We start from the raw sequence: 15,144 nt of genomic DNA on the forward strand, positions 1-15,144 counted from the left end.
CTGCATTTTATATGGCTCTGAGTTGTTCTTCCATACATTGGAATTCATTTACATTCCCGAAACTGTTCTGACAGTCACCAGGATACTTGCAGGTCAGGTAGTGAACATGAAGAGGGTTTCATTCATATATTAGCTTTAAAATGTAGGATTAGTGTATTTCTTCTTTTTTTTTAACTAGTACACAGTCTCTTTCATGCATCCCAGAGGTCCAGCAGTTTCAGCCAGACTGATTATTCATGCAAAAAAAATATACGGACTTGCTATTTGTCTGTTTAAAATGGTTTTGTTATCTGGGCTGGGAGAGACAGCCTATACCATGTCACAACTGTTCAGTCATACATGGTGGAAAGGAATAACAGCTGGCTGATTAAAAATTGTGTTTATGTTGTATACTGTATCAGACTTGGTAGAAAATATTTGAGTAACAAATGTACTTTTATAAATCAGTATTCACATGTAAATGGTTCACAAGTCTAGGATTGTATTGCAAGAGATCAGTTGAAAACTTTCAAGGTATTTTTTAAGTGGTAAACAAAGCTTTTAACTATTTTTTTTCTCTTGTAAAGTTTCTTGTCAAAAATTTACACTTCAGTGGGAAAACTGTACACCTAAAATCCGATATATTTAGATCAGCTATCCTTAGAGCAGTTCCTAAGACAAACTGCAGTACAGTCATCCTATTATACACTGTACGTATGAGACTGTACTGAGCCATCTCTTCCTTCAGCAGCAAAGACAGTGAATCATGGAAAATTTAGTCTGATCATGGAATTTGGCCTTGGAGGAGAATGGCGTGGGGAAAAAAAACATGAAGAGGCTCAAAGAGCAACAGTCAAGACTCTACCTATCTGAATAAAATCTCTGCCATATTTTGTTTTATCTGACAAAATAGTCTTCTTTAGGAGAAGGTTTTTTTTCTCACCTTCTCTGACCTTCAGTGAATTGATATGAAGGACATGAACCGAGGTCACATATTAGTGAATGAAAGAGCATTTTGGGTACAAAGTATAATGCAGGTAGTAGGAGTTACTAGAAGAAAGAGCAAAGAAATAAGTACTCCTCTTTGCTTGCATATAGGGAACTCTCAGTGGCATTAAGTCCTTTGAGCTGGAATGCTGTTTTATTTTTTTCTTGTGCTCTCTGTAAACCTATCAACCACCTACCAATAATGTACCAACGCTAACAGTGTATTTAAAGGATCTTTGTTCTGGTTTCCACTTTGGTTTTAGGTGGTTCTGAGTTCATTTCCAGCCTGGACATTGCAGTTTTACTTTCAGATGCTAGTGAGGCAGAGCACCTGTTTTGCTTTTCCCAAAGTCTATAATCAAGTCATTCAGTATTTAGCCAGGCATTCCTTCCCAGGCTCTTACTGAGAACAATGAGCCCTCTGCTTCAAATCCTCTGCAAACTGACAGCAGAATATATTGTTCACGTTCTGCTGTTTTTACAAATTCTATGGGACAGAATAGTTAGATCTTTAGAATTATTTGGTTTATTGTCTAGATTTAGGAACTGGTTTTAGATTTAAGTTCTATCTGCAAATACATGCAAGAACAGACAGTGAAGGGGCGTTCAAGTTTATATTCCTTTACGATATATATTGTGTATTGTTAAGGTGATTCACTGAGTCTCTGTGAAACTGATTCTTCTCTTAGTCTTTGGTATGAATTAACACCAGAAAAAACTGCATAAGGAAAAGCAAAAGGAGATCCAGTTTCAGAGTACATTTTTGATTTCTGTGTACAGATATTGCAATAATTTCATTGATTTTTCTCTCTTCTTTGTGGAAACTATTCTGTTATCTACTGTACATCTACAGTGAAAAGGTAGTAATTATGCGACTTTTGTAATGTTATTATAGGAATGTTGCTAATATTTTCAGTTCCCTTGAAGAGAGATACTCTTTGTTAAAGAGTGTTTATAATACGTGGACTAGAATGTTAGCTCTGTATGGTACGATTTTGTTTTCAACAGAGCAGTCACCCACCTGTGCCCAACCACACCTGCAATCCCTGCCATCTTTGTTGGTTTAGAAGCCAGAACATCATACAGAGTTTTTTGTCTGGGCTTTGGTGTGTCACTGCAGAAAATAAGCATTTGGATTAACACTAGCTTCTGTCGCTGACAGGTCTTGCCTCTCATCCTTTTCAAACCAGGATTGGGGTTTAATGCGGAAACACCTGCTTTGCCTTCACTACTCATAAAATATTTGTTGGCTGCCACTGTTGATAAAGTATATCTGTCTATTACCTAGAATCCTTCATAGTTAGCTGTTTTCTGAACTGTCTGGATTTATGATCCCCTTCCTCAACTGACCTAAGAAAAGCTCCACACCTATGTTTTGAAAATCATTATGTGTAATTGACACATGAGAAGATGAAGGCACATGGAAATTAAGCAGCTTTGTCTGTATTTATTGCTGTCATTACTATTTTTCGTTTGTCAAGAGAACAAACACAAGACTGTGAGTCAGGAGCATGAATGGAACATAATGCGAGTCAGGAACTTTAATCCTGGGTTGAAACACATCACTTTCTGCACCAGGGTTTTTATGTCCTTACCTGGGAGGGGGTACAAAGGTGAATGTTTTTTTGTTTGGTGTTTTTTTGTTTGTTTGTTTCAAGATGCTCTGCATATGTTAGGGTATGGCATGGGGCAGTGAAATCTTCAGAAATAGTTTCACAGAATACTGGCAGCAAACTAGACTGGTTTTGGTATTTTTCAGTTTAGTAGTTGTACTTTATCAGCTGATTATGAATGAGCTTTTCTACACAGCTAAGTAATGAAACTTTTTGCTTCAAGAGAAAGGTGGTTTTGTTTTGGGTTTTTTTAATGTACATTTTCGATCTTAACAATAGCTTGCTGTGCCTCTAGTTATCCATGATGCAGATTTCAAGCCTGACTTGAAGAAGGCTGCAAGTGTGTTCTAAAGTTCTCACGTGGATCCAGCTATGGTTGGTATGTTCAGATATTGCCAGAAATGCTCAGAGAGGTAGTTTCGAGGCCCTCTGTGAAGCAACTAGAGGAACAGCATTTGAGAGGGATGTGAAGCATGTTGTGGTTTTGAACTCTCCAGAACTGCTTTTTTCAGCCACTGAGGTACCAGGAAACAGTATAGATACTAGCTGAGTTTTTGTTACCGTTTTTGCTTTCCATAGGTGTAATAAAAGACAGTTGTGCTTATTAAGTTGTGTCAGAAACTTTAAAAAGTCGTGTTTTCTGTAACTTTTAATTCTGACAAACCTAAGGTCTATGGTCTGAAATTTTCCACCAGATCTTTGTAGAATATATATTTTTTTATGATTATGCTAAAAATATTTCTTCATTTATGGAAGTAAATCTAAGAAAAAACATGTTCTTAAAATGTTCTTGTAGTATTTTGTTCAGAAGTATGGGAACTGTTTGATAGGGGAGTCATGAGTGATTTTTTGTCTTCCTTGTTAGAATTCACCTAAGTTTTGCCAGCTTACTAACCCCTAGATTCTCTAAGGAGTGTATTTATACTCAGCCTGCTTCTTGCTGGGTTTACAAGAGCTAAGTAGAATCTCTGTAACAGTCGTTTCTTGTGAATGCCAGGGACCGCCCCAGTCCGTGGCACCAGTGGTGAGAGCCAAGTGACATTAGTTGGTGCTCTGTGTCAGTGTCCTGTCAAGGAAGGGGAGGAAAATACAGGGGAAAAAACGTGGATGATAAAAAGACAGGGTGAGGAAGGCAAGAAGAAAATGAAAGATGACATGGAAGTAGGACAAGACAGGAGTGAGTGGAGTGGATATACATACTGGAACACAGGGCAGATGACCAAGGGAAAAAACCGTGGTAAGTAGTGGGGAACAGGATGAAGGAGAATAGCTAGAGGGGAAGGAGGGAGGAAGAAGCTATAACAAGCAAAAGGAACTTGGATGCTGAACAGGGACAGAGGTTTAAGATCTTTCGGATTTCTGTAGCCTTCTGATTCACCAGCTACTCTACTAGCTCAAGGAATAGTCAGTTGTGCAGGGCTGAGCATGGGCAAACAGATTCTTCTGGAATTGGTGGTGTCCCTGTGACACAATAGAAGATCAGTATATGTATGGTGGCACTTTTATTCAAGGTACAGAACAAAGTATAAGAAATAAAGATTTCTCTTTCTACATGGCATATTTGATAGTTATAAAACTGGAAAGCCCTTCTCTCAAAAGGTGGGAAGTGCCAGTTGTGCTTAGTCCTGAAGTCTTTATCCAATCCTCTTCTCTTTTGGCACAGTCACATGGTATTTTTCAATGACAGAATATCTTGATGATAATACTTTACTTTCCAGAGTCTCTGTGGACTTCCTTTGCTGATGGCAGAGTCAGACTGAGAATAGATAACTCATGTCCACAGACTCCCATAACAGTTCATCAGATGTTCAAGGAGAGCCTAGAAAAATATGGATCCCTTAATGCTTTGGCCAGCAAAAAGAATGGAAGGTGGGAGAAGATAACTTTTTCAGAGTATTATTGCCTCTCCAGGAAAGCAGCCAAGAGCTTCTTGAAGGTAGGTACAGGAACCAAAACCAATTCCTTTTTGTCCCTTTGTCTCCTTAACCCCCCCCAACCCCCAAACCAAACAAAAAACCCCCAAAACCACAATATAAGAGGATTTTCCTATTAACTGAAGATCAGCAGTCATATTCCTTATTGAAATAATAATGATGAAAATTGGTCTTGGTCAAAGAGGTAACACTGCTGTCAAGGGAACTTGACTGCAAGTGAAGAGCTGCTGTGTTACACTGTCTCACTCTGGGGCATGGGTACAAAGTTCAGCATAAGGCCTTAAGGTTAAAAAAAGAAAAATAGGTCAAAGCAGCAGCGTCATGAATTTGGCAAGATAAAGACAAATTTTAGAACATTTTAAACATAGGGTAAAATTAGTACTCACTATCCTCTTGTTCATATTGAAAAGTTCTGGTTTTCAGGCCTTTTTGGACAGCAGAGCTCAACCAGACAGGATAATGTAGTGGAAAGTTTAGATCATAGTAACTGCTGATAAATACTGGTTTCGCTGTGGATATCAGCACGCAGATGTGCGTGGACATGTCTTGTCAATACTGAAATAATAAATAAATCAAAACTTTCCATGGTTTATATTTGTGTATATGCTTCATGCTATGTGTTTCTCTCCAGCGTGTCTGTATTATATAACATTATGCTTATTATTTTTAAGCTTGGTCTTGAACGATTCCACAGTGTAGCAATCCTTGGATTTAATTCTCCAGAATGGTTCATCTCAGCTGTTGGAGCTGTTTTTGCTGGGTAAGATTTCTTTTGTTTGGTTTTGTGGGGGATTTGGGGATTTCTGTTTTGCTAGGTCTGGAAATGTAGCAAATCAGTATTTGGTGTCATATCTTGGAAGTTGTGCTGCAACTGATTAGCATGTTCAGTGACCTACTGGAGTCTCATAGCTTTCAGTATATCCAAAGTAGTCCAGACACTCATAAATTGATCCTGTTTGCTATGGACTTAACTGTGACAGTCCCACAGAAGCTGTTGTGCAGTGTCTTATCACTGGAAGATGTGGGAAACAGATGAGACTCTGAGTTTTATATTAATGATTTGTCTACAGCAAGGTATGTTCAATTAGATGAAGTGACGGATAAATACTAAGTAGCCTGACTCCTTCTGTCCTGATACCTGTTTATACAATTCGTATTTTAACTCTTAAGCTGTTTCTGTGCCAGTGAAATTCAAATTGGTATCTGTGTGCTGCTTGAACAGAAAGAGGACGTAAGTGGGTTTTTTTACCACTTCCTGAGCTAACTCTCGTGTAGTCTCAAGTGTGTTAAAGGGCTGAATCCTAGCTTTCAGCATCTTCTACAGAATAGAGTTGAGAGTTTTTACGATGTACATATCAGAGATGCTCGTGTAATATCTGAATACTTGAAACAAACTTGACACCTGCGCTGCTGTTTACTTCCACATCTTTATACTCTTCAGCTTTCATCTGATCTTTGATTATTATTCTCTTTTTTGATACTAAGTGCACGTATATATGTATATGTATTTAAATATATGTTCTTATATATATATACACATTTTTGATACAGAGGAATTGTCACGGGAATATATACAACCAGTTCTCCAGAGGCCTGCCACTACATTGCTCATGACAGCAAAACCAATATCATGGTTGTGGAAAATCAGAAACAATTGGACAAGATAATGCAGGTACAAGGTGGCTGAGTGGTTACTTAAAATCCATAATTTTTCCATTTCTTGATCGTGTATTGGTCTCAAATACCATATTCACTATCTGTATCATTAAACCTCTCATGGTAGTGTTCACATTCAAAAACCTGGTATCTGGTGTTTGAGCTCTTGGGTAGCTTGCAGCTCTGTTCTCTGTAGTGTCTGTGGCTTACATCTCAACAGTTCTGATTCTCCTTAGCAGAGAGCTCATTGGCTGCTTCACTGCAAATTTACCTGGAAAAAAACCCACGTTTTTATCTCATGTTTATAATGTCACCACCTGACTCTGTTTGGAAAAGCACAGACTACTTGAATGGAAGAGATTAGGATGAAGCAAGTTTGTAAAGGCCTGCCATTTACATATTAAGGATGTTAGTGTTCAGAATTTCCTCCTTCCAAAATGTCACTTTGTCCTGCTTGTAATATTAATGACTAAGGCAGCTGAGTTTACTGCACTTTGATAGCATGATGGTTGACATGAGATAGACTTCAGTGAGAAAGGAGGAGGCTCTCTAAGTGAACAGTCACAGTTTTGACAGAAGTCTATGGCAGCTTTGAATGGGTTTCTGCAAGGGTGCCTCATTGAAAGACCAACTTGATGGCAAGATCCTTGTTGCATGACTTAGTGGAGGCGCACAGGAGGAGCACAGGGCAGCTCCCTGGGAAGGGCTTGCATGTCAGTAAGATGTTGAGGGAGGCCCGTGGCTGGAGAGGAATCATCAAACTTGAAGCAGATTGCACTGTTTGCTGAAGCAGAGGTACCCTCCATGATGGAGTTTTCTGCCAAAAACATGTACTTGCCAGAGAGAAAATATCCATGGATTTTTTTCAAATATATTTCATATAAGTTATATATCAATTACTTTGTATTTTGCAGTTTTGTTTTATGTGCAATTTGAAGGAAGAGACATTTTTATAAGTATTCTGGAAAAGCATGCAATCAGACAAGCCTTCTTGCAGTATTGTAAGCCGGCTTTTACGGTAACAGTATCATTGACTAAATACCAGGCTATGCTGTCATGAATGTGGAGAGAAGAATATAAATTGAGGAATTCAAGGGATTTGATTCATACACATTTCTATCTAGAAAAAGAAAAGACAGCTCAGGCCAGCGCTGCTTTATCCAGCTGAGGGTGTTCAGAAGTTTTTTTTCCTGGAAGAACCCAAGGCTGAAATAACATTTCAATTGTTATCCTTCTAATAATATATACGTAATGACTACCATCAAGCCACTGCTTTTGTATTAGCACAGATTGATCAAGTCAGTTCAAAATGCGATTAATTCAAAGGCATCTATGAGGCACTGCGTCCCACAAAGTTCAGTGAAATGTTCTTTGTAGGCCATGCAAAGCAGAGAAAGAGCTACTGAAAGCAGCAGCCATTGCAGCCTGCCTGTAAGCCTGCAGCATTATATTTTTATTTATCCTTAAAATGTGCATATGGCTTCCTTTTTTCTTTAAGAAGGTAGAATGCTTTTTTAGCAGTTTAACAACAGTTTCACTGAGGGACTTCCTCTATCTTAATTGGTAACCACAGCAGCTAGGATCAGCTTCTAGCTTGAGTTAGACTGTTCCTTGATGTGCCCTTATGAGAAAGGATCCTGAGGAGCCATTTCTGGTGTATTTTTTGACTGAAAACAGATTTTTCTAGAGCAGACTGTGTAGCGTCTCTCTTTTCCCCCTCTTTCTTTTCTCTTTCCCCCCTCGCTCCCCTGCTTGTTGAGCTAATTGGTTGTGAGTTTAGGGGAGAATATTTGAGGGCGGAGGGAAAGAAGAGGTTTCTTGTACTGTCAAGCCATTACAGTTTTGACAGTATTTTAGTGAAAAAAAAACCAAAACACACAAGATATGAATAATAATGAATAAATTTGTTTTAAAAAAATCCAACAGATCTGGAATCGCTTACCACACTTGAAAGCTGTTGTGCTATACAAGGACTCCATTCCAGAGAGACATCCAAATTTGTATACGGTATGTGAATGCTAGAACAGAGTTATAATTCATGGCCGATTACTTATTTGGTGAGTTTTTACTATGTTTAATCTGTGGAATGTCTACCATCCAGAATGTATTTCTGTGTTCCAGCAAACACATTCAAAAGCTTCATCAGCTTTTTCTGTTCAGTTTACCTGTAACTTCATGTTTGATACTTGACACTTAAAATTAGAGCTACATTGTTTAACTGTCCATCTTGTGTTTTTCTGGCTTTTTATTTGACTGGATTAACAAAACACCTCTAGGCTTCAGGTGGGAATATGTACTCTCAAACTGGTAAAAATAAAAGTTGTCCACTGGTGCTAGTGAAAATTCAATTGTGGTTAGTTAGACTGGATCCAAGAACATGAAAATGATTGTACATTTACAGATGATAGTTGCATTTTGTTTGCACCAAATATTTGCAGTGATAGGCAACAAGTGAAGAGCAATAACTATGGACTACACAAATAGTAGCATATTTTTTTAGTCTATGTAGAATCTCTGTATCGCATGATAAAACTAAAGCAGGAAAAAAGCACAAAGCCAGGATCAGAAATTTGAGTGGTTGAAGTCTAGCCTTTAATCTAAGAAGTACAAGGACTTGAAGGAGAACAGAGTTTTGTAAACAAGTTATTCCAATATATTTTGAAAATATAATTGAAAATAGTTAAGTAATGAGAATACAAAACTCAGCATTTTAAATGGACTACTGGTATTAGATTTTAGGCTGAAAAACTTCAACTGGGGAAAAGAAGGTATTAGTGAAGTGTGAACAGCATAGAAATATTTTAAAATATTTGCAGTTTAGATAATCTGAGGGGTTACTAGGTACACAAGAAAAAAGTCTGCACTTGTTTTAATCATATTCTTTTGCTATGTGGAATAGCATGTAACTGTTAATAATAAAAAGTTCTTGTTACAATACCGTAAGTGCTGGTATAGAGTATGCCTTGCATCTCAGTACAATAAAAAAAGTAATACAAAGATGATCTTACTGTTTAGATTTGTTAGTAAAAAGAATAAATGCTAGCTGTTAGTTCTGGAACAACATTCAGTTGCTGAAACCTAAATGCCTGAGAATTGATATATTTGAAAACACTCCTGTTCAGGTGTCATGTGGGATACATTTTCTCAATGGAGAAGGGTAGCTGTGAGAGTGTCTGACAGTTGCCATAGTTTATGTTGTCTAAAGGAAAAATTGGAGATCAAATTGCCAAAGGCAGAAATGATTGTTTATTAGATTTGATGTAAAGCAAACCGCCCAAACTGCATGGCATTTGGTAAAAGGGATTTGTGTTGCAAGTTGACAGCTAACATGTAATGAGCAATTGCTACAGCGTGGGCAGGGCCCTAGTTCACTGATCAGTGCATGTTTCCAGAAGGCAAACACAAAGTCAGTAGCGTGTGTGACTGTTTGTTTGTACCTTTCATACCCTGTGGAATGGGAACGCTCTCTGTTGCAGGTACTGTTCAGTAAACACAGCCTAGGCAACAGACTTAGTGATTAACGCATTCTAGTATGAGAAGACAGTAAGGTCAGGGAAACAGGAACAACTGCTAAGTCATGTAGAAACAAATACATCCTTGACACCTTCAGACCTTCTAGGAGCTAGTGAAATTGATGCAGCCGTGTTCTGTGGGAAGGGATAAAATGTGACAAATCTTCTACTTGGTACAGAGCTGTGCACTGTACTACCTCTCTCTTCATAGATGTGGTTTGTTGGAAGAAAGTATAAAACTGATGAAAAATCCTTAGGACAGCCTTGCCATCCAAGAAAAGGAAGTCTAGGTGCCACACAGGCTAGCTATTGTAACACACTGGCAATGGCAGACGTCTGAAGGAAACAATGAACTCCTCCTCAAGCACAGACTCTCCTTTTTAACCTCTGCTGTCCTTTGCATCATCCTCTTTACTGCTATGTGGTCCTAGATACATCTTCAAGAAATCATTAAAGAACAGAGGTGCTGCATCTTGCATTTGAATAATACAGTTCTGTAGCATAGTATGAATTATCTCATTCCAATGGGAAACTGACAGTTTGGTTATTGACTTTCTTAAAAAATGTTGTGACACCCTGATTTTTAATTAGCATTGAAAGCAATGGTACACTTAGCAGCATATCAGGTGCATGCAATAGAAGTATCTGGGAGCAACCAATATAATACAGAGGATCAGATTCAGCATTCTTCTGGGCCAATTTGCATGGCACAAAAGTCCAGCATCATAAAAGGTTTAGCTCATTCTAGATTGAGTCAAATTTGAATGGAAGTTGTGACCAGCATCATATGCTCTGTTTGCTATAAAATAGCAGATAATTTGGGCAGACATTCACACATATAGATAATGATGCTTCTGCTAAGAAGCTTTCACTCAATTGCTTTATATTTATATTTGTATTTAAATAGAGAACAAGGAATAATAGATAGAATGTCACAAGTGTACTCTTACTTAAAAACAGAACATCTACATTCCTTTACTGAAAAATTACTCTAACAGTGTGAGATAGAAACAGAATTTTAGCCTCTGTCACTTGTCCATGGTATCCATCTTGGAGGGGGAATAGTATTACCATTCCCTTCTTAGACATTGAAAAGACTCATGGCAGCACAATTCGAGATAGTCTATTTGCAATTCACGTGTGAAGTTCTAAGCTAGTCTTATATTTCTTACATAGGCAAGACCTGGGGACACTTGCCTTGGAAATACGTTCAGAGCAAGGCACTGAAGTTTTCTGCCATTTTTGAGACTGATAAGGTACCTCATCTTTCCCACTGTAAGAAGCCATTTGATATGATGTATTTTCTGTTGCACATTCCAGATGGAAGAGTTTCTGGACTTGGGAGATGACATATCTGATACTACTTTGGATGATATTATTAATTCCCAAAAGCCAAATCAGTGCTGTGTGCTAATATACACATCCGGAACAACTGGAAAGCCTAAAGGAGCCATGCTGAGTCATGACAATGTATGTACTTCAGGCTCTTCCTTTAGTATTGAGGATATTTATTCCTGTGTTTTGAAATGACTGGTACATAGTAGAGCCTTGAAATCCTGTTGCTTTTAAAACATGGATAGTGTACGACAAAGCAATATTCAAAATGCAGTTGGTGTTTCTGGTAAAGTATAAGCAAGGTAAAGAATGAAACTCCATTCAAACTAGCACTTCACAAGGTTGAGCAGTTTATTATGAGTATGAACTTTTTATTCACTGGTTTTCTTGTGAGATAAAATGCATGTATTCATAAATGTCATTCACGGATTGCCATAAAGTCTCTCAGGTGATGTCACAGGTCATCTTAAACAAATCTTATACATCAGCCAGCCACTATCAAAACAGCCTGATAGACTGCTTTTGCAAATTTTATTAAAATTGGGGGTGGATGTGTGGTTTTTTTTACTTTGGCATTATTGTATTCCTAGGCTTGGGTTTCTATATCTATCACTGGAGGATAATACAACTCCAGTGCATAGTGCTGGTATTTACAGTATCCCTACCTGCATTGTTGCAAACAGAAAATTTTCCAGTGATAGAGAAAAGCAAAGTTGTTTACAAAAAGAACTTTCTACAGAGGTCTGCTATCAAAGTTCGAAGTGTGGTTGTTTTGGGTTTTTTATATATTTATTTTTTTTTAAGGTGGCTGACCAGGAGTGGAAAGTGGTAGGAAGCCTTTCTAAACACATAGACAATCTGTGAAAGGGCTGGTCTAAGTTGTGGCCTCTCCTCTTAAAATAAAGCAGAAACTATTGTAGACGTGCGCACTGTGAGGAGCAATTCACCCAAATGTAAGGAATTAATACAGTAGTATCTGGAAGCCAAACATAGTGGACTTGGTAGACAAAAAGACTGATCTGAAGTTGCAAATCCTGTGCTCCTCCATCTCAAAGGAATCTGGTGTCACTTCTGTGTTAGCTGCCAAACTATTCCTGGCTGCTGATCACAAACAGGCTATTTTTATGTTGACGAACAGTGGAAAACATGCCTTGCCTGTAGCTGTGCTGCTGCCTTCTTTAGTCAAAAGATGTTTGCCACTGTCTGTGTGTAAAACCAAATCTGAGTCAGTCATATATGCACCCACACAAATCTGTGAGTTGCCTGCATGCTGCAAGGCTTGGAGGATAAGCAATCAACATAGCAACATCTCGGACATCCCATTCTGCCTACTGCATAAGTCTCCCATAGCCACTTGTCCAATGCTGCCATCTAAACTTGGGGTGGCCTGGCCTGACAGCATGCTGGTCCTTAAAAACCTCTCTTGAGAACCTGTATTTCCTTAGACCAAATGTACACTCGTACCTTCTAATTTATTACAAAGAAAAGGAGCTGGCAGGAACATACTGTGATAACAGGTATTGCATCTGATTGGTATCTCTTCCCTACCATCTTGAATGATCTCATTTCTGTGTCCTGCCCTACCCATTTCAGATTATGGACTCCCCTGAGAAAGAGCTGTTTCTTTTTTCATACCATCACATATATTTGTGGGTCTTCTGTATGCTATATTCTGATAATGAAGATATACATATTTAGCATCCTTGAACTGCATCTTCTGAGATAAAAGTGGGAATTAAGAAGAAGGGGGGAAACATCATCCAGTTTCACAAGCAGCACATCCTCAAAAATATTCACATATGCAGTACCGCTCTGGGGGGTGGGGGGGTGGGAGTGTGTCACTTGTGAACCACTGTGGTGAATATCCCAGAGACTTCCAGAGGAGCAGAATACAGCTGCTATCTTCCTCATTAGTGCTTCACCAGGTGATGATCAATACAAGGCAGTGAGCTTGCTGCTGATACTAAACTGCCTTTTGAGCTCTCTGATCACTGAGTATTGTTCTTTTTCAGGTAAACATACAGACATAGCACTGGTGACAGGTAAACATACAGACATAGCACTGCCCTGCTCAGTATGTCACTAGGGTGTGGGGAGTTGGTAGCATTCACAGCCCAGTCAGGCAGCAGAAAGACTGCATTTAATTAAGTTATCTGCAAGTCTGTGTTGCTGCTAAATTCATCTTGCTTTTGACTGGGTTTCCCCCAGGGAATTGACAGTCTGGTGTGTTGTCAAAGATTGCAATGTCTTCAGCAATTTCTGTGAGCATGGATTCTTCATAGTTACATTAGCATAGCATGAGGATCCTTAGTTTGTGTTAAAAGGAAAAAAAACCCCACAACACCATACCTAATGTGTTTTATTATTTATTTAAACAGATAACTTGGACTTCAGCACATTGCAGCAAAGCAGGAGATATGCAACCTGCAGAAGTCCAGCAGGAGTCTATAGTCAGTTATCTTCCACTCAGCCACATAGCTGCGCAGATATATGACCTGTGGACTGGAATCAAATGGGGAGAGCAAGTTTACTTTGCTGAGCCAGATGCTCTGAAGGTATCTGTCTCGTATTGCACCTAATTCTTGCACTTCTTCCTCTTAGAAGACATTCCAAGGAGAGAATATGATCTTTGAAGAGATGCAGAGGGTGAAGATTGAGAGTCCATTATTGTAAGAATGATGGAAAATTAAAATCCATTGGACTTATGATCCAGTGCTTTAGACTCCAATTAAAAGATATAATCCAGATTCATAAGGTTCTTTCATAAGGCAGAAGGGTGTGCATCTAAAGCAAAAGAAGTATAAGCAATTTTTGGAGGAAAGGGAGGCAGAAGGAACTAAACCACTGTGCATTTTCCTTCTTGTGTATGTACCTCCCCTGATGTGTCAGAGCTGGCACACGTTAGTGCATATGTCTGACTGAAGTAGGTTCAGCAGTCCTTCTTTATATCCTACATGTTATACATGTTAGTATTGCAAGATGCAGACTGCATCACCAAAGCTGTGTATCACTGCTGTGTGCAATGTTTTGAAATGATTTAATAATTTTAACAGGGCAGTTTGATCAACACACTAAAAGAAGTGCAGCCAACATCTCACATGGGAGTTCCCCGAGTATGGGAGAAAATCATGGAGAAATTAAAGGATGCTTCTGCTCAGTCAGGCTTTATGAAGAAGAGAATGCTGTCATGGGCTATGTCACTTAGTTTAGAGAGGAACCTCAACTGCTCAAGCAGGTATGTATTATAATGAGTGAGATTTCTGTCAATCTGGAAGTACCTATCTGCTTGTAATAAACTATGAAGCATCAGTGAGTCTCTAAGTGTAAATGGGTAAAATTTGGCCTGGCAACAGAGCAAATATAATGCAAGAGGGAGGGTGTAGTTATCAATTACATTAGGCTGATCTTAAACACAAGTGACTGTTAAAAGTGTCTCGCCGTCCTCCCTGAGAACATACTCCCACTAACACATCCCCCAACTCTGTGTCTTCTGTGAATTGAACAGGTTAGTTTTCAGCTGGGAGAGTTGCCTGATGTTGCACCATGTGACTGTGCAAGTGCTAGGTACTGGTGTGAAGAAAGGCCATGAATTTGAAGGAGGTGTATGTGAGGGGGGAGGTTTTGGGGGACAGCCCAGACAAACTGGCTCATTACAGTTTGGGGTGTGCACCATGTGAGTAAGAACATCTCATCTCCACACAGTCACCCGCGGGACTCAGGGACACCCACTGGAAATTCTCTGAGCTCTAAGTACATTATCTCTGTTCTGAATAGCATTGGTGTTTTCCTCCATAAGATTGCACAGATAAAGAATGTTGTATATATTCAAATATTAACTTAATTTACAATCCTTTCCTGTTCCAAAGTTCTTTAAAGCGTGACACAATGAAGTGTGAAATTGCTTACAGAAAATGGTATTCCAAAAGATCATGCAGTGATACTGCTTTGCTTGTCTGATCATTCAGCTTCTCAGGTCCTGCAGATTTTAGTTGCATAGATTCTCAGAGACACATTTAACTGATAAAGAATCAGGAATACGAGAACTTTGGGTTATACAGTACATTTTTATAGATTCTTTATGTATTTGCCATATTCAGACACCTCAAGTTGGAGTTCACTAGCAGTGAA

General features: G+C 38.8%; 1 protein-coding gene across 3 annotated transcripts in view; it reads left to right on the forward strand.

Moving 5' to 3' along the window:
- The window catches only part of ACSBG1 (acyl-CoA synthetase bubblegum family member 1), a 51,656-nt gene that overhangs the window by 21,899 nt on the left and 14,613 nt on the right, over positions 1-15,144 (forward strand). For all 3 annotated transcript variants that reach the window (XM_074880579.1, XM_074880577.1, XM_074880578.1), the window contains exons 3-9: positions 4,298-4,515; positions 5,185-5,273; positions 6,065-6,185; positions 8,096-8,176; positions 11,002-11,151; positions 13,395-13,571; positions 14,070-14,251. In XM_074880579.1, coding sequence (XP_074736680.1) covers positions 4,384-4,515; positions 5,185-5,273; positions 6,065-6,185; positions 8,096-8,176; positions 11,002-11,151; positions 13,395-13,571; positions 14,070-14,251 — 932 coding nt within the window. In that variant the 5' untranslated portion in view covers positions 4,298-4,383. The remainder of the gene's footprint in view (positions 1-4,297; positions 4,516-5,184; positions 5,274-6,064; positions 6,186-8,095; positions 8,177-11,001; positions 11,152-13,394; positions 13,572-14,069; positions 14,252-15,144) is intronic.

The sequence above is a fragment of the Strix uralensis genome, chromosome 11 (genome assembly GCF_047716275.1).
Source record: "Strix uralensis isolate ZFMK-TIS-50842 chromosome 11, bStrUra1, whole genome shotgun sequence".
Classification (NCBI taxonomy): Eukaryota; Metazoa; Chordata; class Aves; order Strigiformes; family Strigidae; genus Strix; species Strix uralensis.